General features: G+C 35.2%; 1 protein-coding gene across 2 annotated transcripts in view; it reads right to left on the reverse strand.

The window, feature by feature from the left end:
* Positions 1-26,515, reverse strand: part of FBXL17 (F-box and leucine rich repeat protein 17) — a 456,881-nt gene that overhangs the window by 410,983 nt on the left and 19,383 nt on the right. Inside the window, exon 4 of one of the 2 annotated variants that reach the window (XM_019727982.3) lies at positions 7,087-7,218. The exons of the other annotated variant lie outside the window; for it this stretch is intronic. Within the exon in view, the coding sequence (XP_019583541.2) occupies positions 7,087-7,218 (132 nt within the window). The remainder of the gene's footprint in view (positions 1-7,086; positions 7,219-26,515) is intronic. 2 annotated transcript variants of the gene reach the window in all.

The following is a 26,515-nucleotide window of genomic DNA, read 5'->3' on the forward strand; positions in this document are numbered from 1 at the left end:
ACAGAAGCCATCTAAGTGCTTTTCAATAGGGAATGGATAAACAGGACACATATACAGAGCACTAACAGTTAAAAAGAATGAATTATATATTCATTAGGCCCAAATCTCAAAAACAAAAGTAATGCAAATTACATACTGATATATACACTTTTGTGAGACCAGATATTTAACGAGATAACATCAGATATAAACTATATGTGACTATAAACCAAACAATACTACATCGTTCATGGTATCCAATATGTATGTTAAAGTTTTATTTTTTTTAATTTTTAAAGCATTTGAGATTATCATGGTAGTTGTCCCTAAAGGGAGATGGTGGGATGATACTGGATGCAAAACAGAGGTTTAAAGTTTATTTGCTTTATTAATTCAAGAAGCAAAAGCAAATTAAGAAAATGTTACAAATTGGCAATGTCTGGATAATGGACATTTAGCTGTTATTACTCTTTTAGTATTCTGTATTTTTCCTAATTTCTCAAAATTTTAAAAAATAATTTAAAAACCCAAAAATACAATCAGGGTTCATGTTTGCTGAAATCCCATGGTATAATCCCCACTACCTAGAGACATCCAAATTCCTCAGTATAAGGCTCAAGAAACTTAACAACCTGGTCCCTACCTTCCTTTATAGATCCAAACATGAACACTTCCCCTACCCACCCTGCCTATAAAGCTAATTTTACTTTAATACCCACCACTTACTAAATATGCCACATATTTTCCTGATGCCTTGTCTTTGTTATGATGTTTCTCTCAACAGCAATCCCCCCAACAATGTCTGCTTGCATCACAATCATCATATCACTATATATCATTCAAGATCCAGTTCAAACGTCACCTACCATTTATAGGATTTCCTGATTCCTCCCTTATCTCTCACATAAGTAACTGATTTTACTATTGGCATTTCCATAGCACTTAGGCCTAGACCAGAATCTCCCCTCTTTGGCAGTATAACTCTTTTTTAATTCCTCAACACCTCTCATACTCGGATGTGCCTGGCAAATAGCAGGTATTCAAGTGTTAACTAAACTGAATGAACATTTGAAATAGTGTTAAGGAACAGAGTAGAAAGTTACCAGTTCATTAACCCATTAAAATTTCTATTAAAGCTGCGAGACAAAAATGAAATGGTATTAGCCTCTGAATCCAAATTTCACAAAAGTATAAATACTATGATTTTTGCAAAGAAAAATTTTTGCAGACAGAGTGCAAGCTACTATTAAACTTAACTATGTTCATATTTGTACAGGATTAGGATCAACATTAAACACTATCTCAAAGACAGTTTTCTTCTTTGATAATTTTACTAATTTTCCTTAAAAAGATTTTAATCTGTCTCCATTGGTACTTACAGCTTCCCCTGAAATCAGTTATCATCCTAACAAGAAGATCTGCTCATGCTAATAATTAACTTCTCCCTTTGATTTCTCATACTACCTGTCAGTGTTTTAAAGAAAGATAATGCCGTTTGGAAAAAAATACTGTTTGGTTCAAGGGCATATGGATTAGCTCAATCTGTAATGTATCCATGCAAGCAAAAGGACTTGAAGTCAAAGGTTTGGAAATGTAACAGATCTGGGTTAGAATCTTGACTTTGACACTTATTTGTTGTTACTTAACCTCTCTAGCCTCAGTTTCCTCATCTGTAAAATGGAATACAAATAAGCTAAATTATATGGTGGCTGTGAGGGTTAATTATGTAAAACTGCATAGTGCCTGGTACATTATAAATACTCAATAAAAGGTAACTATTACTGACTACTTTAAAATATGAACAAATGACAGCAAAACCCTGAAATGTAGGATACGATAGTAGAATGAAGCTCAGTATCTTCAGACCCCATCCTTTAGAAGCCATACTCATGCATCACTGCTCTCTGGGAACCACCACTGTGGGTGAAGTAAATGCCTCATCCATTCAGAGGGGAAACGGCAATGAAGTCGAGTATCTAGGCAATGAAGTTGAGAACCAAAAACCAAATCCCTCACAAATGTAAATTATTTATGTCTAGGATTGCAGGTAAACTCATTTCACAAGGAGTGGTTGAAAAGTAAGATATCAGGAGTGCTGTGGGAGATTTGAGGGGAGGGGAGGGCTAAATCCCTTAATATATGAATTTGGTCCTCTCTCACTCTTTTTAGTTGAAAAGTGAAAGTGAGGAAACACAAGCCTTCATATAATACGGAATTAGCTACTGCAGGTTAAGCTGTAATGCAAAGTTTACCTTACATGCCCCAGTTAATGCTAACATGGCTACCAGTCTATTCACTCGGCTCAAATCACAGCAAGCAGCAAACAAGAATTAAACTGGGGCCGGCCCGGTGGCTCAGGCGGTTGGAGCTCTGTGCTCCTAACTCCGAAGGCTGCCGGTTCGATTCCCACATGGGCCAGTGGGCTCTCAACCACAAGGTTGCCAGTTCAACTCCTTGAGTCCCGCAGGGGATGGTGGGCAGCGCCCCCTGCAACTAGCAACTAGCAACGCAACTGGACCTGGAACTGAGCTGCGCCCTCCACAACTAAGACTGAAAAGACAACAACTTGACTTGGGGGGAAAAAAAAAAAAAAAATCCTGGAAGTACACTGTTCTCCAATAAAGTCCTGTTCCCCTTCCCCCATAATAATAATAATAATAATAATAATAATAATAATAATAAAAAGAAAAAGAAAAAGAATTAAACTGGAGGTAAGGAAATGGGCGAAATACGAACATAGTAGGTGATGTTAGACACTGACAAAGCCCAGGTCAAATTGGTAGGCTCCAGAAAGTACATTCTGATAGGGAAAGGAAGAAAAAGAACCTGTACTGAAGACTTCCTATGTTTGTGACCATGAAACGCATTTGGTACTTTACCTCTTAATCTCATTTAGTCTGATCCTCTTAAGAGCATATTTGAAGTAGTATTATATCCTTTCTGCAAACAAGGAAATGGAAGTACAAAAATTAAGATAACTAACCCAAATCAACTAACCCAAATAAGAAACTGTAGGATCAAGGCACAAACTGTGTTCAGTTCAACTCAAACATGGCGTTTGCTTCAATCACCCCTTAAATGCTTCCAGCCTGGGAAGAAGGAAGCCTGGAGGTGAATTTAGATCCTACCTCATCTGTGTAAGCCTCCAAAGGATAATAAACTTAAAAACAATAGGAACAACAGTGTTACAAAAAATGTTACAGCAGCAGCCAAGGGACTCTAGGAGATGTAATAGAATTTAAACACTAGTAAAATAATAACTCACCCAGATGTTGTCACAACTAACTTTCAGGAAACCGAGTTTTAACCAGGAAACATTTATCGTTTCCCTAAAACTTTCTAAAATCTATTCATGATACATTACTACTTTCTTAATAATTCAGAAATCTACACTAGTTCACAATTCAACTCTACAAAGTAAAAGGTGCATAAAAAAATAGACCAAATACACCGATCTCTATCAAATATGATGACCATAGGACTTAGCATAGAAGCTATTTTCATAAGAAATCATAAAATCCTAGTACTTTAAAACATCAGCTTGGATAACAAATGACAGATAATCTATCTGACCCCATCATTTTACAACTGAATAGAAAGCTGTACAAAGAGCTTCTCTGTCCAAAAAACAGAGAAGCAAAATCTGGAGCAAAGAAAGTAGAGCGAATATACTTAATGAGGTTTCTAGATCATCAATAACTATACACACAAACTAAATATGCCTTTAAAATAACTGTAGATCAAGTATTGCACAGACGTGATATGAAAGCTATTGCTAAAAGCAGGGAGACAGTCGTATACGATACGCTAGACACTCACCATAGTTGTATTCTCATATCTATTTCTCGATTCTACACAAGAGATTTACAGCAAATGCAAAATACATCCATGTAAGTGCATGACACTTGTCTAACTCAAAAATGACTAAAACAGAACCTCATTCTCTTTGGGAATGGTTTTACATGTAAATCCTCAATTCTTTGCTTCCCCATAACTCATTTGAGTCTTAAAATGCCAAGTCACTGTCCTCAATGTCCACCTGAATAAAAGTTTTCCCTCTGGTAAATACAGGAATCCTTCCCCCATTCTAAAGTTTATTTTACTTAAATCAGTGCTACAGATAACAATGCTTGAATATCTTACCACTTTGTGTAAAATAACAAGCTCATCTTTTAACATTACAGATGCAAGTAATATTTCAAATTATTTTCATAAGTTTTACTATTTAAACCACCTGGAAAACAAGAATTAAAAAAAACACCATAATATCTGCAAAGACTATGTATAAGCACTGTATCTTTATAGTTAGTTACAGCAAGGACACAAAAAGCTGTCAATGAAATATACAAAGACAATGCTGCCATCTAAAGGCCAAGATATAACATGAAAAAAATGTATATTCAGTCAAATACAGTCAACGTATAAAAACAATCAATTCGATATTTTAAAGTCAGCAAAGTTTATATTTTTAAAAAACACTAGGCTATGATGCTATACAGCATAAAAGGCTACACAAAATAATTTGGCTAATGATTAATATCTGCACAGGTTAATTTCTGTCGGCATCCTTACAGACGCAGTATTCTCACTTATAAGTATCTCTGTTAGTTAATTTAAAATATTTGTCGATTTCATGATGCCTATATTTCCTGTTTGTAATTACATATACAATATAAATTATACATATGCATATATAAATAATATTTGCCTTTAACCAGAACTCCATTATTTTTACTTACCCTATTTAAAATGTTTCCCATTAAATGACTAACAACACTTCTCAGAGTTAAAACAACCAAACTAATTAAAGTCAAATTAGTAAGTCATTCAAATATTTCTCCTTATTTTATAAACTCCAAAACACAAAGCAAAGTTCCCATGGAAAGTTATTTATCAATAACTCAATTATCCAATATAAAGAGTTCAAATTATTCTAAATTTCCCTTCCTAAGAAACTTAAATTGAAACAAGTTTATTAAATTGAACTTTCTTCAATATCTAGCAAAATAACTTTAAATTTCCAATGAAATCAAAAGGTTTACTGAATAACCCTACACTCAAAACTAATTCCTTTGACATTTAAGCATATAACAACTTTTTGATAGAACACACTACTAGGGAAAAGCTAATGCGAACATAACTAGAAACTTTAAAAGATATACAAGTAAATTTATTTGGGAAACCACTAAAATTTTTAATGTCAAGAAAAATGTTTCTCTGTGTTTATGCAACAAGGAAACAAATATTACTCATTCAACAAATATTCCCATTATGTGAGAAACATGAAAATTTTAAGTTGGGATGACGATCCTTTAATTTATCTTAAGTGTCAAGTATAAACCAACAGACAATATATATTGTTATAATCTCATAAAAATTACTAGTTTTTAGTAGTTTTTTTTTTTAAATGGGTCAGAGTTGGTACTAGACAATTTAACGACATTATGTCATTTAATCCTCAAAGCCACAATGTGCAAAAAAAAAAAAAAAAAATTGCTAACCTCATTTGTAAGTGAGGTTCAGAGAACTTAAGTAACTTTCCTAGGGTCACAAAGCAAATAAGTGGATGCCAGAATTCAAAAATTCAGTCTGCAAATATATGGTGATGGAAGGAGAACTGACTCTGGGTGGTGAACACACAATGAGATTTATAGATGATGTAATACAGAATTGTACACCTGAAATCTATGTAATTTTACTAACAATTGTCACCCCAATAAATTTAAAAAAAAAATTCAGTCTGTCTGACCCAGAAGACCTTATTACTTCTACAGGGTCATCCTGCCTAAGTAGTGACTACTGAATTTGTATTAAATTAGTAAAGAGGAATGTGAAGTATTTTTATTATAAAAATTTAAAGACAAATAAAATTCTATGTGATAATAAAAGCATTAACTTTTACTTCAGTGTTTCAATTTTTCTAACTGGAATCTTTTAAAAATAGCATTATCTCACTTGAAGTACTGATGCTTCTACAGACCTTTCAAAACTTACATTAATATGAGATGTATTTATCAAATTTTACAAACTAACTCCAGGGGCAACAAAAAGAGCTCTTTGTTTGGGGGATAAAATTAAAAAGCAAATCTTTGTAACTATGCTATATATTCAGGACCACCTTGCCTGTTTTAAAGTACTCTATTTTCCAACATTGAAAACTCTAGTAGTGTCTCCCTAGTGACAATTTTTTCTGTTACCTTGTACTATGTACCTATCAATTAAAAATTAAATGGATTTGGAATGTTATTCAACCATAAAGAAAAGAAATGAAACTCTGATACATGTTACAACAGGGATGAACCATGAAAACATTATGCTAAGTGAAAGAAGCCAGACACAAAAAACCATATATTGTGTGATTCCATTTATATGAAATGCCTATCACAGGAAAATCCATAGAAGCAGAAAGTAGATTACCAGTTACCAGGGGCTGAAGGAAGGGGAAAATGGGGAGTGATAGCTAACGAACATAGGGTTTCTTTTTGGGGTAATGAAAATGTTCTAGAATTAGTGATGATGATCGCACAACTTTGTGAATATACTAAAACCACAGAATTGTACACTTTAAAAGGGTGAATTTTATGATATGTGAATTACATCTTGAAAGAATATTAAATAGCTTTAAATACGTTATACAGATTAAGTGTGAATGACTTACACATGTATGTGATTAGAATATAAAATCTATGTAACTACCAAGATTATTTGCCCGAATTTACTGAAATCTATTTTCACCAAGTGATAGGCTCTATTTCGCAAGTACACGTCTCCTGAATATTAAGAAATCCTAACTATCAAGCATTATTACTAGCTCTAGGGTAATCAGAAGGAACTACACCACATACTTATGTTTTAACAACTAAATTTAATTTCTTCCAATATACCTGAGTTACTTGACTGTCATGTAAGTATCACATATCAGCACCTATACAGTTATAGTATCATTTTATAAAATCATTGTTTTGAGAGGATTCTTGCTTTTAAGTAGTACGTGCCTCTAAACCACCAAAAGAAAATATGCACAAGAAAATTTATAAGCCAAGTTATATAAGGAATTCAAAAGTTAGAAACAAAATGAGAAACATGAGGATGACAATAAGTACTTACTAATTTGTTTTCCTGCATGTATATTCTTTGTAATTTCAGACAGCCCTTAGCTATGACGATCATGCCTTCATCTGAGATCTTGTAACACTGGCCGAAATGAATATCTTTGAGTTCTCTGCATTTTGAGCCCAGCTGTGAACAAAAAGATTTGGCTAAATGCTTAGAAAATACCAAAGGTAACATATTTCTAGTGAAATTTCCATACAGTTTTTTGAAAATAGCCATACCGAAGTTAAGTAATTGTTTATAAACTTCTAAAATAAAATACAAGCAATCTGTAATTTAAAACAGTACTGTGCACGCTTTTCCTCCTTCTAACCTACTACGTCCTTGCTTCTACCACCTCACACTATCTGCCTACCGAGGTGCCTGGATTGCTTAACACTTCAAATTCATATCTTTATTTCTCTTTTGAGTCTTCCTATCAGTTATAGTATTACACTGAGTGGGACACACGTCCAAGGAATAAAACAAAGGTCCAAGAAGTGTGACAAAGGACCAGTGAGTGAAAGAATATTTAATTCATGAGATTCTAGTTCTACTTCTGACTGCCTCCAGTGAATCATTTATCCCCTTTGGCTCTTTGACTGCGTGAAAAAGAAAAAAAGTCTGAATATGCTATAACTAATACTCTAGTTAGAGCATTTATTTACACACTGTAGGGCATAAGTTGAAAATAAAAGGACTAGTAACTTCCTGATTGAAATCCCAACTGCTGACCTTAAATAATTAATGAACAGGCACAATGCTTCCATTTGAAAATATTAAGCATCACATAGAACAAATTACATGTATGTATTTCTTTTCGAAAGCTACAGTGAAGGTTAGATGATCAAAGCAGATTATAACTGAATACTGTTTTATGAGTATTACATATGGAAGAGAGTTATCTTAGAGCTAAACAAGAAGCTTACTTTAGTAACAACCTAGCTATCAAAAATTATCAAATAATTACCTTGACAACAATAAAACCCAGTGTTGGCATAGGTTCAAAGTGTGATAATACACCACTGGTAAGAGTGTAAATTAGTAATAAAAATTTTCCTGGAGGGTTACTTAGCATTAATTTAAAAAAATTATTAAAAAGTGCCTGAAAAAAATGCATGACTCAGCTTCTAAATATTTACTAAACAATTTACAAAAAAGGGATGGATAATTGGATATGTAGTAAAGTAAGCATACTGAAGTGTTAATTATACAATCTAGGCATATGGGGGTTTACCGTAACATTCTCTCAAATTTTCCATATAGGTTTGTCTGTTTTGTTAACTAGTGTGTCCCTGATGCCAGTGCCTTACGCTTAGTTCATATTAGTAAACATTTGTTAAATAAGTGAAAAGGTTGATCGGGGTTACAAACGGTAGAGGCCACTTCGAAAAATGGACAAATACAGGAAACCATGATTATGGTCTCCTACACCACCTTGTTTTTCACTAATTCAGGAGTTTTAAATCAGGTCCATGGGTAGAATTCACAGATTCCAGAAAAGTGAATGAGGAAAAAGAGAGTATATTTTTATTTTCATACTATCCTTTAAATGACTTTAGCCTTTCCTTCATTTATTAATGTAAACAAACAAATAAAAAATGTCAGTGTTTGGCAATACATGTGACTTGATAGACAACAGAAATCAAAGATAATTTCATATAACATTACTGCTGTTGCAGGTACCATGAAATGTCGTTTTTCTTCATCAGTATTCATCATGTCCTGTATATCCACTGATAGAGCTTATAATGCACATATATTTCTAGAACAAATGTACAAAGGCACATTACTTAGACCTGAGAAAGCCAATCCAAAGCCAATCATAGGCCAGGCTCAGAAGCAACTTGATAATCAATACAGAACTCCCAATAGGTTCACATATGTCTGGCCGTGAGAGTGAGGCTGATGCCAAATACACTGGATTCTGGAAAGTTTTCTTTAGAAGTAGTTAACCACTGATATCACCTCCCATTACTGCACAGCCTGACCTTGTCCGCTTTCCCACAATAGCAAAAGACTGGAGTTCGCTGGGGAGGGTAACACATTGTGTCTTTGGACTGGGGTACATCATTCATGGCTGAAGGCAGAAGCACACTGCTGAAAATGTGGGCACAGTGTGAAAGTTTATACAATGAATATGGAAGAATTCAAAGAATTAATTCTATAAAATATTCTAGGATGAAAGGCCACACACAGACTCCCAGACTGGAAGGGCTCACTCATGAGTCCAGCACAAATGACAAAAACAGACCCATGGGCAAGGCAAATCATCATAAAATTTCAGAATTATGAATATAAAAAAAGATGCCACAGATGTCCAGAGAGAAACAGATTTCATACAAAGGATTAAGGATTTTTCAAAAAGGAATCAAACTTTTTAACAACACTGAAAGAAAACAACAGATTAATGCCATCAAATTCTGAAGGACATTTATTTCAAACCTAGAATTCTAAACTCAGGATTCAGACTATGAATTAAGTGTGAGGGTAGAACAGAAACATTTTCAGACATGCTACTTCTCAAAAGATTTACCTCCCATGTATTCTTTATTAAGACATTATTAGAATCTGTGCGCTAGAAAGCATAAGAGTACACCCAGAGAAAGAACATGTGATATATGGGTAACAGAATATCTAATATAACAGCCAGATGAGGAAAACCTTAAGGATAATGGTGAAGGTAAGATACTAAGAAGAGCACTAATGCAAGAGCACTTATACACAAGAAGTCCAGCATGCAGCCCTCAGACTATCCCAGGAAAATCTGCTTTAAGAAGATAAATTTGATCAAGTATCTACATATAGATACACTAATGCAACTGGAAAAAAGCTTTGGGTTTCATTACTGTTGAGTCTAGAAACTACACTGAAGGGGACAGACAGACATTTATTAATTCCAATAAAAACAAAATTCTATAGAGAAAAGAAGGTAGGTACATGACTGTAAAATACGAATACTGAATACTTATTTAACCAAAATTATAGCAGAATTATTTTGGAAGGATGAGAAGAAAGCAGACAGGAAAGGGTAAGTGAGCCAGTTCCTCAACTTCCATAGCAAGGAATCAGTAGAGATGGTCTAAAATGAATAAATCAAGAAAATACAAACAGACATGGAAGGAAATTCTTCTCTATTACTGCTTCCATCTTCTGGAGGAAGTTCAATTAGTCTAATTCTTGGTCTCCTCACTGGTTAGTTTGTGTTTAATCAGCTAGACCTGTTCAGCTCATTTCTATCCTTCTTCTCCTTGGGAACAAACTGCCCACAGGGAGCAAGCAATCTCCACTTCTGCACAGACAGTCCACTCTGCTTGTCTGCCTAGCTGACAAGTGGGTCAGACGGCCAAACTCCAGCACTGAGTTAACAAGCCCACTTAACTATATTACTAAACATTCTCCAATCTAGTCTTTCTGAGTAATCAAGTTGACACTTTTCCTCTGTCACTATTCCTTTGTCTTATTTGTCACTTTGTTCACATCCTGGGGAGTAAGGAGACCTCAATACATAGTACACCTGCCAGGATCATTGAGAAATAACAGAATCCATACAAAAAAGGAACGATGAAGGTATTTTGCAGGGTCTTAGACATCACTATGTGTGGATAGGTTAGTAGAGTCTCAGATTAAGACAGGTAAGTCATACTGTTGCAGCCTAGGAGAGAGATTTAAGCTGATTACCTGGTGTTTTGACCTTAGCAAGTGGCTTTGGTGGTTTTATCTACAAACAAGTGACTTTCCATAGAGGCAGGGACCACATGACTAGCAGTACACAGAAAAGAACCATGTGGATGGTCTCAACAGACAGCAGCAGCATGGGAGCCCCAGCAACTTATTAGGGACAACTGACCATTTATAATTATAATTACTATCATTTAGTCTCACTGCAGAAACTGACGTTCAGTTTTAGACATCACCACAGGACGTAACAGGCAAACCTGCAGAAGCACCAGTGCCTATCTGCACTAATCACCATTACCAACCATAAACGTCGTGATGCTCCAGGAAATCCAGGCACTAGAGTCAATCATTACACCCAATATATGTCCCAATTTTGCTGATGTTCAAATCTCTCTATGCTGTAACCACCTTTCAGCCATAGAAAAAGATTCACAGACAGCATCAGCCAAGCCCTATAAGAACATCGGGTTAACAGGCCCTGAATTTAACACAATTAGTCCTCTACCTAGAAACAGTAGAAGAGGTATTCAGTTCTTCTAAATACAGATTTCTCTATCCAGGAAGAGAGTGCCAAAATGGAGAGCTCCTAATAAGAGCCCTGGAGTCCAGCTGAGACCCCAAACAGGTGGTACTACAGAGTTAGAACCAGGCCCTAGAGTAAGACCTATTCCACATCATCCCAGTTAGGGAGTTTGGGAAGCCCTTGTCTTTCCACAGATCTACTCTATTAAAACATAAATCTGAGTGTAGGCATAGACGGCCAGTTAGCTCAGTTGGTTAGAGCGCGGTGATCATAACAGCCAGGTTGACGGTTCGATCCCCATATGGGCCACTGTGAGCTGCGCCCTCCACACCTAGATTGAAACAACTATTTGACTTGGAGCTGATGGGTCCTGGAAAAATTAAAATAAATAAAAGTTTTAAATAAATGAAAAATCAAACTGAATGTAAACAAGAGCAAGATGATCATCCAGTAATTAATTGCAATGCCATTTTTTTGCTGTTATTTTAAGGATGGCGCAGCTCACAGTGGCCCATGCGGGGACCGAACCAGCAACCATGGTGCCATCAGCAGCACACTCCAACCGAGCTAACCAGTCACCTCTGCAATGCTGTTTTTTTAAAAAAGAAACCATTGTCCAGTATCCAGACCAGCGTGTAAGGAACTTAGAAGCTGCCACTCCATCCCAACAACAAATAAAAAGCTGAACAAAATAAAAAATCAACAACTCTTCTTATATTTGTCATAGAAAAGAGGTTACAGGGAACACCACTACCCCTAAAATTGGAGAGACAAAAAAGTGGCTACAGAGAATCACAACTTGCCAAAACAGAAACCCACCAAAACCAACCTCCATAGGAACCAGTGCCCAGGGTAGGAAATCTAAACTGTAATTAATCTCCTCCTGTATCAAGGAAACAATTTACCTCCATTAACTTTTATCCTAGCAAACAGTACCTAAAGGGTCTATAAACCCCTCAAAATCACCTCCATAATACCTTCTACCCTACCAAAGAGCACTCTGAAATGCTAACTACTCGACAGATAAGAGTATCTATCTGGATGATGCTCACTGGAGTGCATCACCACTCACCGTGGTTGGATATTGGAAAACTGCTGCTGCCTGAGGGCCCTTCCAGTTAAGGGAGGGCTAAACCTGGTGGAATTTCAGTCCAACACCACCTCTCCATTCACACCCAGCCTGTACTTCATTCCAACTTGTACTAGGCATTCATGCCAGGAACGTTCTGAATTTTTATAAATACCAGTCTAGTATCTGGTTCCCTAGGAAAAGTGCAAGTGAGATGACGACTAACAGCCACTCTCCTCTAACTTAAGAAGAACAGTGATGTATCATGGGCACCCACCAGTCAATCCTAAAGAGAAGTGTTTACTGAAAAGGGTGTTGGTGGTCATTTCACTTAAAAGAAGCCAGTTCATCCACCCATTAAGACGTGATTCATTTTGGCAGTAATTACAACTACAAATGGACTAGAGCAAATAAATATATTAGAAAATGGATTGTACTTCATTCACCCTTTTCTTTTTTATAACAATCATTCAAGATTATTAACAAATTCACTCAAAAACATCCATAGGTATTTTTCAAATTTTTCTATAAAATGTCGGGGGGTGATTTTCCCAGCATCTCCAATTTTAATTAAAATTTTGCACACTACCCTTGGGAATTTGCAAAAGAGAATTTGTTTTAAGAAGCTATCTGTTCTTACTGGGTTATTTTTTACAATAGACACCTTAGTAAGAGTATATTTCAATCAACAAAGAAGCTAGACAACTGAAACTACAACATGGGACCCACTGGATAAAAATAAGAATTGGTCTTCCAATGTCACATGAAAGCTGCTCAAAATCAATATTAAGAAAATATTTTAGGCCGGTCCAAGCGCTGTGCTCCTAACGCCAAAGGCCTCCAGTTTGATTCCCACATGGGCCAGTGAGCTGCGCCCTCTACAGCTAAGATTGTGAACAATGGCTCTCCCTGGAGCTGGGCTGCCGTGAACAGGAGGTTGGCGTGAGCTGCCGTGTGCTGCCAAGGGCTGCTGTGTGCTGCCACGGGCTGCTGTGTGCTGCCACGGGCTGCTGTGTGCTGCTGTGGGCTACCATGTGCCGCCATGAGTGGCTGGTGGCCAGGGTAAGTGGGCGGCAGCCAGCGTGAGTCCGCCCCAGCTGCTGTGTGCTGCCATTGGCTGCTATGTGCTGCCGTAGGCTGTGTGCCGCCATGAGTGACCGGTGGTCAGCGAGAGTGGCCGACAGTGAGCTGCTGTGTGCTGCCACGGGCTGCTATGTGCTGCCACGGGCTGCTGTGTGCTGCTGTGGGCTACCATGTGCCGCCATGAGTGGCTGGTGGCCAAGGTGAGTGGGCAGCAGCCAGCGTGAGTCCGCCCCAGCTGCTGTGTGTTGCCATGGGCTGCTATGTGCTGCTGTAGGCTACTGTGTGCCGCCATGAGTGGCCGGTGGTCAGCGTGAGTGGATTGGCAGTGAGATGCTGTGTGCTGCCATGGGCTACCGTGTGCCACCATGGGTGGCCAGTGGCCAGTGTGAGTGGCCAGCGGCCAGCGTGAGTGGCTGGCAGCCAGCAGCTGGCGAGAGCTACCGTGAGCTGCTGTGAGTGGCTGACAACTGGTGACCGACTGCCTCAGCGGGGGGGGCGGAGCTTAAGATTCATAACACCAGCATGGGCCAGGGAGCTGTGTCCTACACAACTAGACTAGAAACAACGGCTTGAACTGGGGGTGGCGGGGGGGGGGGGGGGGGGGGAACGGAAGAAAGGTGGGGGGGGAGAAAATATTTTAAAAACAAGAGGTGTGCCACCTTCAATAGAACAGGGAAGTTGTTCCTTCTACTTTCCATTCCCAATCTATCTCCACTGTAACTACTGTTTCCCTGAAAATGAGACCTAGCCGGACCATCAGCTCTAATGCGTCTTTTGGAGCAAAAATTAATATAAGACCCAGTATTGTATGTTACATTATGTTATGTTATGTTATGCTATATAAGACCTGGTCTTATAGTAAAATAAGACCTGTTCTTATATATTATAGTAAACTAAGACCAGGTCTTACATTAATTTTTGCTCCAAAAGACGCATTAGAGCTGATGGTCCGGCTAGGTTTTATTTTCGGGGAAACATGGTAGTACACTCAAAAAAGAACACTGAATAAAACCCAATCCACATCTTCTAGTAACTTCACCCAACTATAACTGTTCATGTTTGTAAAATTATAAAAATGACAATTTTATGATTTGATTCATTAGTTTCATTACTTGTAGAATAGCACAGGCAATGAGATAGGGAAGAAAGCAAAGCAAATTTTTCAAACTATCTCTAATCTGACCCACTTTATATCTGACCCAAATTTGTATTTTTAACTTTGTCTTATTTAAAACTGAATCATTCCATACAATGAAAATATGCTATATGAGCTCCCAAAATATGTGTCAATACTATCTTTTTAATTGTATTGGCATGATGTATAATCAAAATTCAGAGTAAATGAAAATTCAGAACATACATAGAATAATCATTTGATGAGTCCATTATACACTCAAAAGATGTTTAATTTTCTAGAAAACCAGCAAAAATGCTATTTTAGCACCAATGCACAAAAACCTTTACTTATTATTAATGTTTCAACTAAGAAAATACTATGATTAAAATTTTTGCAACTTTAAAAACATAGGAAGTTATTAAGTGTCCATCAACAATTGAATAAGAAAAAAAATGTGGTTTACATAGACAATGGAATATTAATGAGCCATAAAAAAGAATGAAACTCTGATACATTCTACAACATAGATGAACCTGAAAACATTATAAGTGAAATAAGCCAGACACATAAGAATTAATATTGTATGATTCCACTTATATGAGGAAGAGCCCTAGAATTCATAGAGCCAGAAATGAAAATAGAGCCTAAAAGGGAGTGGGGCAGGGAGGCGAGGAGAATAGAAATTGTTTAATAGACATGGGGTTACTATTTGGAATGTCAAACAAGTTCTGGAAAAAAATAGATAGTGGTGATGGTTATACAACATTATAAGTCTACTTAATGATAATGAATTATACACTCTGAAATGGTTAACATGGCAAATTTTATGTATATTTTACATTAAAAATGGACACACTGAAAGAGCAAGTATCAATAAAACTCGGAAAAAACTGCCAAGAGGCAGTGATGCTTGTTCCCAAACCTGTTTTTTCTAATTACAATTTTTACAACATAATTACATTAAATATTAAATAAACTGATTTGAATGAGAAGGAAAAAGAAAATTCTTGCTATAAAAACTAGGTAGAATATTTTGCATTCAATGAAAGCAAGCCATAATCAACTGCTACTGAATTAATTTTGGGTAAGACAACTATAAAATTATAAAATATTGGGAAAATTATATTCTAAAAGAAGCTGCTGCACTCTTACTGCTTCATAAATAGTTTTAAGCTCCTGTTCCACTTCAATGAAAAAACAACTGAAAATCACGGATGCCATGTCATGGTTATAGTTTAAGCAAAACAGATAAAGTCAAACTCGAAGTAGCAATCTCTTGCTCAAGAAAATGGCCTTGATCCTGTATCAAAAGACTAATGAATCTACATTTATATACTTTTTTTAAAATTAAAATGTTTACAATAAATATTTCCATGACTCTGATTTTCAGTTAACTGACCAACTTCCTTTTTCAGGCCCATGAGGTAAGAAGGCTTGTGCTAAATCATAACAACACCTACTTATACCTCACAGGATTGTTGAGAAGATTAAAAACAATAATGCAAGTAGAAACGCTTACTGGCAACTACAAGACACATAAAAGTGCTTAGCAAATTTTATATAGCATTATTAATTATTATTAATGGGTAAAGAAGGAAGCTACTAGAACACTACTTACCAGGATTCATGCTAAGGGAACATTTAGAAGGGCTATAAAGTTAAAGTTCCAGGAAAAAGCCTTGTTGACATTAAATGAAGGCTGTATACTTACAGTTATAGATGAATGTTCTCTCTAGTCATTGAATGGGACACCCCAGCTTAAAATCCTAGGTATGATACCACCTATGGTTTGGAGATCTAGCAGAACTGGAAGAGAATATTGTCTCCATACTCTCCCAGCTACACCAACTTGGGCAAGTGACTTAACTTCCAAGAGATTCCATTATTCATCTTGAAATACCACATCAGTGTTGTAGTGAAGAGTAAATTGGATAACATATATGAAAGCACACAATGCCTGTCATATGAAAACCACCCAAAACATATTTACTTTCCTTTGACAATTGTGATACTAATTTAGAAAGAGAATAGTGAAAAATTATTAAACTACCTAAACGTAACACATTTTGATAAAGAAGGCTTTTCAAGATCTTCGGTTTTTCAGTCTCGTTATAAACATCAATTGTGATTTACAGGGATAAAACGAGAATCGTGTCATCTGAAAAGGAGAGGGAATGAGCTACGTGTATACTCTAGATACCCCTAGGTATGAATGAGTGTCAGCCCTATCACTTACTACTTTACATCAATTACGTAGGATTTCTGTAATTGCTTTCTCATCTATAAAAAGGCAATAATACCTAACTCACAGAGTGTGAATCAACAGAGAAATTAAACATATGAATATGTAGTTAGAATATATGAATAGTGTCTGACACATGGTAGAGGCTCAATAAAGGTTACATAACTGCTCTTTCCCTAGTTGACTAAATATCACTGGAACATGTAAAGACAGATTAGGTAAGCCTGACATTTTCCTTTATCTTACAGAAATTCAGAATCTAAAAACAATTAGATGTTTCTTTTTTTCCCTCTATTGTGGTTAAATATATGTAACATAAAATTTGCCATTTTGACCATATTTCAGGTGCATAATTCAGTAATATTACATTTGTGTGTGGTGTGCTACGACCATCACGACTAACTCCAAAATGTTTTCATCACCTCAAACAAAAACTCTCCAGCCATTAACCATTCCCTCACTTCCTCCAGCCCCCAAAAATTTCTACGTTGTGTCTCTATAAATTTACCTATGCTAGTCTTTTGGGTTTTTTATAAATTTTATTGGGGAATATTGGGGAACAGTGTGTTTCTCCAGGGCCCATCAGCTCCACGTTGTTGTCTTTCAATCTAGTTGTGGAGGGCACAGCTCACCTCCAAGTCCAGTTGCCATTTTCAATCTTTAGTTGCAGGGGGCGCAGCCCACCATCCCATGTGGGAACTGAACCGGCAACCTTGTTGTTGAGAGCTCGCGCTCTAACAAACTGAGCCATCCAGCCACCCCATGTGCTAGATATTTTATATAAGTAGAGCCATACAATATTTGTTCTGTCTGGCCTATTTAACTTCACATATGTTTTCAAGGTTCATTCAGGTGGTAACATGTATTAGCATTTCATTCTATATATGGCTTAATAATATTCCATTGTTCCATTGTGTGTGTGTGTGTAATTTTGTTCATTCATTCATCTCTTAATGTACACTTCAGCTGTTTCCACCTCTTCCGTTACAAATAATGTTGCTATGAAAATTAGTGACTAAGTATGTATGTATGTATATTTATATATGTAAACATATATGGAAGAATTGTTTATTCAGGATGGTTCTATGTTTAATTTTTTGAGGAACCACTAAACCGTTTTCCACAGCAACTACACCATTTTCCTTGACCACCAGCAATGTACAAAGGTTCCAGTTTCTCCAGATCCAAAGAAACACTTTATTTTCTGGTTTTTGTCTTTATTTTAGTATCCATCAGAGTAGGTGTGAAATGGTACCACATTGTGGTTTTTGATTTGCAATTTTCTGATAACTAATGTTGAGCATCTTTTCACACACTTATTAGTCAATTGTATATACCTTCCTTAGATAAATGTCTATTCAAGTATTTTGCTTACTGTGCAACTGAGGGTTTTTGTTTTTGAGAGAGGGTTTATTGCTGATGTTGTGTTGTAGGAGTTCTTCATGTATTCTGGATATTAAATCCTTATCATATATATGATTTTGAAAAACTTTCTCCAATTTTGTAGGTTGTCTGTTCACTCATAATGAGATTACCCTTTAAAACACACAAGTTTAAATTTTAATGAAGTCCAATTTACATGTTTCTTTTAACTTTTGTGTCTGCGCTTTTGGTGTCATAGTAAAGAAACCATTACCAAATCCAAGATTATGAATATTTAACTCTATATTTTCTTTATAAAGTTTTATAGTTTCAACTTTTAAATTTAGGTATTTGACACATTTTGAGTTAATATATGTAGATGGTATAAAGGGTCCAATTTCATTCTTTTGCATGTAGACACCCAATTTTGCCAGCACCATTTCTTGAAAAGTGTTCTACCCTCTACCCCCTCCCCCCGCCCCTCAAAGCCCCCCACACACACTGAATGGTCTTGGCTTTGTGGTAAAAAAAAAATAAAAAAAATAAAATCAACTGACCATAGATGAGAGGTCTCAATTCTATTCCACTGGTTTCTATGTCTATCCTTAGGTTAGTATCACATTTTTGATTACTGCACATTTGTAGTAAATTTTAAAAATGAGAAATACGAATCTTCCCAATTTTACTCTTCCTAATCAAGATTCCTGTGGCTATTCGGAAGCTCTTAAAACTCCTTATCAATTGTAGGATGGGTTTCTTCCATTTCTGCAAAAGTCATTACTGGAGTACTAATAGGGATTGCACTGAGTCTGTGTGTCACTTTGGGTAGTATTTTAACAATATTAAGTCTTCCAATTCATGATTTCAGGATATCATTCCATTTATTTAGGTCTTCTTTAATTTCTTTCAAAAATGTTTACTTAATAGTTTTTAGTACATAAATCCTGCATCTGCTTGGTTAATGTTTTATTCTCTCAGATGTTACTTTAAATGGAATTCTTTTTTTTAATAACTTTTTTGGATTTTTCATTGCTACTATGTAAAAATAAAACTGATTTTTTTTTCACATTAATTTTGTATCCTGGCATTTTGCTGAATTTATTTATTAGCTCCAATAGCTGTGTGTGTGTGTGTGTGTGTGTGTGTGTGTGTGTGTGAGAGAGAGAGAGAGAGAGAGAGAGAGAGAGAGAGAGAGAGAGAGAGATAATTCTTTAGGGTTTACTACAAATAAAACCTTGTCATCTGCAAATAGAGATAGTTTTATTTGTTTCTTGCCAAATTGGAAGGATTTCAATACTTTTTCTTCCCTAATTGCTCTAGCTAGAACTTCTAGTACAATATTAAGTAGAAGGGGCAAAAGTGGGCACCGTTGTTTTGTTCCTGAACTTAGGGATAAAGTTTTCACTTGTTCACCACTGAGTAAAATACTAGCTGTAGTTCTGCCACATATGGCCTTTATTACTGTATTTCCCGAAAATAAGACCAGGTCTTATATTAATTCTTGCTCCAAAAGACACATTAGCGCTTATGTTCAGGGGATGTCATCCTGAAAAATCATGCTAGGGCTTATTTTCTAGTTAGGTCTTCTTTTCAGAGAAACACGGTATGTGGAAGACCACCACCTCTATTCCCAGTTAACTGGGTGTTTTTATCATGGAAAGATGTTGGACTTCAGCAAATGCATTTTCTATAACAATTAAAATGATTATGTGGGGTTTTTTTCCTTCATTTTACTAATGTGGTATATTACATTGATTAATTTTTTAATGGTTAGCTACTCTTACATTCATGGGATAAACTGCACTTTGTCATGTTATATAATCCTTTTAATATGCTGCTGACTTCTGTTTCCTAGTATCTTCTTAAGATTTTCTGCATCTATGTTCACTTGTCTGTAGTTGTCTTTTATTGTAGCATCTGCTTCAGAACCAAGGCAAGGCTGGTCTCATAGGAAGTTTTGTCTCCTAAATATTTTAGATGAGTATGAGGAAGATTGGTATTAATTCTTCTTTACATGTTTAGCAAAATTCACCACAGAAGGTATCTGATCCCTTAATTTTCTTTGTTGGAAGGATTTTTATTACTGATTCAATTTCCTTACTTGTTACAAGTCTATTCACATTTTCTACCTCTTGAGTCAGTTTTTGTAGCTTGTGTATTTGTAAGAATTTGCCCATTTGTTCTATGCTATCCAGTTTTTGGTGCATAGTTGTTCACAATTTTCTTATATGATCCATTTTACCTCTATGAAGTTGGTGGTAATGTCCACTCCTAAATTTCGGATTTAGTAAATTCAATCTTCATTTTCCTTAGACAATCTAGTTGTTTGTCATTTTTGTTGATATTTTTCAAAAAAACTAAGTTTGGTTTCATTTATTTTCTCTATACTTTTTCTGTTTTCTATTTCATTTTTCTCTGCTCTGACCATTAATTTCTTCCTTCTGCTAGCTTTGTTTCATTTGCTCTTTTTTTTTTCCAAGTTCCTTTAGGTGTATGAGGCCTGACAATTAAGTTCACAAACTCATCCTAGAAAAAGCACTACCTACCTCACTGCTGAATATCACTATGGTCACCTTCAAAGTACTCCCCTTGGAAAGCTATGCACCGACACCAGTGCCTAGTCCACCCTTCAAAGCAATTTTGGAACTCTTTCTCTGGAATGGCCATCAGAGCTGTCGTCATATTACCCTTGGTGTCCTGAATGTCATCAAAATGTCTTCCTTTCAATATTTCCTTTATTTTCGGGTAAAGAAAGAAGTCATTGGGGGCCAGATCAGGTGAGTAGGGAGGGTGTTCCAATACAGTTATTTGTTTACTGGCTAAAAACTCCCTCACAGTGCCATGTGAGCTGGTGCATTGTTGTGATGCAAGAGCCATGAATTGTTGGTGAAAAGTTCAGGTCATCGAACTTTTTCTCGCAGCTTTTTCAGCACTTCCAAATAGTAAACTTGGTTAACTGTCCAGTTGATACAAATTCATAATGAATAATCCCTCTGATATCATAAAAGGTTAGCAACATTGTTGCAACAAGTTCCCGAACTTAGTTGTCAGACCCTGTATGGCCCATTGTGTAAGAATGTATTCTTTAATTTCCAAATATGTGTATTTTCCAGTGTTCCTTTTGTTACTGGAGTCTAGATTTGATTCATGGATGTCAGAGAACATAGTTATATGATTTCAATCTTTTTAATTGTATTAAAAATTGTTTTGTAGTCCAAAATATGGTCTAATCTTGAGAATGTCCCATATGCACATGAGAAAAATGTGTATTCCTCTTTTTTGAATATAGTGTGTTGTATATGTCTGTTAGGTATAATTGTTTTGTAGTATTACTCACTCTATTTCCTTGTTGATCTTCTGTCTGTTTATTCTACCCACTATCGAAAGTGGGGTATCAAAGTCTCAAACTATCAGTGTAGAAAACTGTCTATTCTCCCTTTAAGTATTTCCATTTTTGTTTCATACATTTAGAAGCTCTGTTGTTAGGTACAAGTATTTTGTAATTGTTATATTTTCTTGATGAATTGAAACTTTTATCAATATGTAATGACGTACTTTGTCTCCTGCAAACTTTTTTTGACTTAAAATTATTTTTTTTCTGATAATTCAGATCTCTTTGGCTATTAGTATTTAAATGGAGTATCTCTTTCCACCCTTTTACTCGTGTCTGTATCTAAAATGAATGTCTTGTAGACTTTATATGCACAGTTGATTATTTTTTATCCGTTCTGCCAATCTCTGCCTTTTTGTTAGAGAGCTTGATCCATTTATATTTAAAGTAATTACTGATAGCGATTTCTGCCATTTAGCTGTGTTTACTATATGTCATAGTGGTTTTTTTTGTTCCTCAGTGCCTCTATTACTTCATTTTTTGTATTTAGTAGATTTTAGGCAATATATCATTTGATTCCCTTCCCATTACATTCCTACATATATTTTAATAATTTTTAATGGTTACTATGGAGATTATAATATCTTAAACTTTTAACAGCCTAATTTGAACAATACCAACTTAGTTTTAATAGTATACAAACACTCTGTTCCTGTACATCTCTATCCCTCTTACTTTATACTGTTATTATCACAGCTGCCCATTAACAGATTTATAATTATTGTTCTATATATTTGCCTTTTAAATCATGTAAGAAAAAAATGAGGAATTACAAACCAAAAGTACAATAAAACTATTTTTAAATTTACCTATGTAGTTATATATACATCCAAGCTCTTTTTCTCTTCAATGTCTTTCTGTTTCTGTCTAATCTCTTTTTATTTCACCTTGAAGAACTCTTTTTACACTGCTGGTGAGGCAAGGCTATTAACAATGAACTCTCTTGGTTTTTGTTTATCTGGGAATATTTTAATGTCACCTTCATTCTTGAAGGACAGTTTTGCCAGATACAGAATTCTTTGTTGACATTTTTTTCTTTCAGCACCATAAATATGTCAGCCCACTAGTTTATGGCTTCCATGGTTTCTGATGAGAAATCACCTGTTAATCTTATTCAGGATCCATTCTACAAATGAGTTACGTCTCTATTGCTGCTTTCAAGATTGCGCTTTGGCTTTTGAAAATTAAAATTATTATGTGTCTCAACATAGGTCTCTTTGACATTATCCTGCTTGGAGTTTGGTCTTCTTAGATGTGTAGATTGATTCATGTCTTTCACCACATTTGGGCAATTTGTGCCATTATTTCTTTGAATATAATTTCTGCCTCTCTCTCTCTTCTTCTGGAACTCCCATAATGCAAATAGTGTTCTACAGTTTCACTGTATCACACAGGTCCCTTAGGCTTTGTTCACTTTTCTTCATTCTTTTTCTATCTGCTTGTCAGATTCGATAATTTCAATTGTCTGACATTCAGGTTCTGTCTTCTGCCTCCTCACATCTGATGCTGAGTCCCTCTAGTAAAATTTTTATATCAATTATTCTATTTTTCAGCTCCAGAATTCCTATTTACTTCTTTTTTATAATTTCTAGTATTTTTTGGTCTTACATCATTTTCCAGAATTCCTTCAGTTCTTTGTCCATGCTTTCCATTAGCTCTTTGAGTATATTTAAGATAACTGATTTAAAATCTTTGTCCTAATTTCCCAAAGAAATTCTCTCCCTGGCTTTTCCTATCAGGACTTAGGTGGTCTGTTGCATGAATCAGCTATAATCTTTTGCCCCAAATATCTGCAGGTCTTTTCATTTGTATTACAATGTTTTCAATCAATTTCCACTGCTTTTCCACCCTGAATAAGTTCTGATTTAGGTGAAACAGATCTGAGTGCCCTGAATCTGTCCTTCAAGAAGCTCCAAGGCAGGTCAGAATACACAAATACAGTAATTAGTGAATAAAGTCTGCTCTGCTCCTTCTGGAACCAGGGACCTGGGTTTCACACTGGTCTACACTAGTTATGATATATCCATGAGCTGCTGTCTTCAAACCTGTTGCCAAGTTGAGTAGCATGTAGGGCACTGACAATTTAAAATACTACAAAGCTTTTCAAGTGCTTTTTTCTTCGTTCAGCATTTGGTACTGACTGTTTTCCAGACTTCTGGCAAAGTTTGTTCTGAAAGTTTCTGCTTGTTTCTCAATGTTTCTGTGGAGGAATGGGGTTTTGGAGCTGCCTACTTTGCCATTTTGCTGATGTCAGTCTACACACTGGTGTTCAAAGTCCTAAAAATTCATAATATAGCAAGACTGAAATTCACTAATACATTTATTTTTGTACCATTTTAATTTGAGAAAATGCTTATAGTGACTATTTCCAGAAATCTATACAGAAATGCATGAATTGGACTGAGGTGTCAAACTGCTAAAATGAAATACAAAGAATCACATAAAATATTAACTTAAAGGATAAAATTTCTTGCATTTATCTGAATACTTTGGCTATTGCTATCTCATCTGCTGGCAAGCGATAGATGGTAATAAAATACTAGAAAAACTGAAATAGCCTATTATTCTTAACTAACTAACTCTTTTTTCCCCATAATACATGATTGCCATTTTATGAGATGTATATAATTAGAAATATGTTCCATGAGTACAATTATTTGGAGTCGTTTTTAGAACATAAAAATATCAAGATTTCAAGGTGGTATTTTACAATAAAAAGTATTTGGCCAAAAAGAGCCTGACTTTTAGGTATTTCAACATAAGTTTGAGAAACACTGCTAAATAGAATGCAATTATTAAAATATTAAATTTTAGATCCATTAGAACTCCAAATTGAAATGCTTTACGTAACTGCTTTTATAAACTGAAGTCAAAAAACACATTCATGTGGTGTTTGCTAAAGTCAGTCAAAATTATAGTAGTTACGATGGAAATGCATTTTGATGACATTATCAATAAAACACATGTATACCATTCTAAAACACTTGTAAGATTTTACTACCAGAAGAGCAAATGAAAAACCCCAAAAACCCTGCAACTTGATCTGTAGAATCAAAAATGCAAATCAATTGCTGTGTTTTTGAGTAAAAAAGAAAAAATAATCCCAGGAAATTTCATAAATTACGAATAGTTCCATCCTAGGTCTTTTAAAACTTTATTATACATTCTTAAATTGTTCATTCACTAAAACTGTAATATACTCCACAGCAGAACTCATCCAACATCACTGGATCATGAAATTAATTTACTGAGTGGGTCAAGGCCAACATTTATTTAACATAATAGTATAGAATAGAAAACATCAGTGTGCACTGTACATAAGGCTATGTATTGCTTCACAAGACTTGTATTTCTATTTTACGTTTATATGAAAGTCATTCTCTTTCTACTAAATCACTTTCTATTATAACACTATTCCATCTGAAGAGAGGCTAAAATAAGACACACCCAGATACAGTACAGTCTTAAGCATAATAAAGTATTACTCTCTACACTGCAGTGAGGTTCCTATGTAATTACTTATTGCAATGCAGTCACTTAAAAAAATTACTTATGGATGAGAAAGATTTAGATTGTTTTACTACTTCTATCAGATTGTTATATTACATATAACTAATTCATAATTCAGACACCATGCAAATCTGAAGCAAACATCTAATCTATCATAAATTAATGGGTTCCAAAATACCTTACATTCTAGAGAAGACTTACATAATTAGTCTCAAAGCTGTAAGTATTAGATAAATTCATAATACTTGACTGGCATATTAAGTCTTGCTCCTTAAAGAACTTTCTAGTTTCCTTCTATTTCAACCATAACTATCTTACTCTTATAAGAAATACCCTTAGCAGTCTGTTCAACTGGTACCTAATTTGTGTTATACCAGATTTAAATATATAACAGATTTAATCCATTTCTTAATAAATATGTAGAGTTTTAAAAATGTTTCATTGCTAAGTATAATTTACTGGAAATTTTCCATCACACAAAAAACATGCTCTAGCCATAATATTTATAATTTCCCCATTAAAAATTAATTTGTTTTTAAGAGTTTAAGAATTTCATAAAATGCTTTGCTAGTGAATAATCCTGTACATAGCAGAAATGAATCATGACAAATGTTAAAATAAGTAAGACTGTTACTGCACAATTTGCTTTTGCAGACAAAATAGGGTCCCTTATAAATTGTAGCCTTCTTAATATATAAATTGGATTGACATACTCAGTACTATTCAGGATAGTGTCTTTTGCAAACTTCCAATACTGAGGTTTAAGTTATTCATCTGTAGTCATTAAATTTAGGGATCTTCATTTTATTGCTAACTTCATAACAGATTTAAATCTAGGATTTTATTGACATTCTGCTTTTACTGGGAAGTGTTTGGACTGCATTCCAATTAATTTAAACATTAATCCTGACAAAGTTCTTGAATGGAATTATTAATTAACTCTTTCTTTCAACAAATGTGTGCTGAGGGTACTGTAGAAAGAGTGGTAAGTGTGCATGGCCTCTGCCCTCATGGAGCAGGCTCCTTTATTCGAGGTCTAGAAGAATACAGTCTATTGCACTGGAAACGTGGAAAAACAATAGAAGCTTTGGAGAATCCAGGCTTCAAATCCCTGCTCAACCATCTGCTAAACATTAGGCAAATTCATCTCTCTCTCTAAGTCTTAATTTGTTCCTTTACAAAATGAGTTTAATATCAACTATTGCACAAAGTTACTTAAAGGTCTAAATGTAAAAATACAAAACGTGCCTAGTACAATAGCAGGAATATTATTAAATATTCAAAATATCCACAAATTCAGGGACTGGCACATAGAATCCATTCAATAGTCATCGAATAAATAATCCACTCTGAGACAAGAAACCTTAAATACCATTTCCAAAGGAAGTGCATCAAACATAAAATACATATGATACTATTTTTAACCCAATTATTGTACTAAATGTAATTTCTACCTTTTTCTTCAC

The sequence above is a fragment of the Rhinolophus sinicus genome, chromosome 3 (genome assembly GCF_057876585.1).
Source record: "Rhinolophus sinicus isolate RSI-liver-muscle chromosome 3, RSI-T2T, whole genome shotgun sequence".
Lineage (NCBI taxonomy): Eukaryota > Metazoa > Chordata > Mammalia > Chiroptera > Rhinolophidae > Rhinolophus > Rhinolophus sinicus.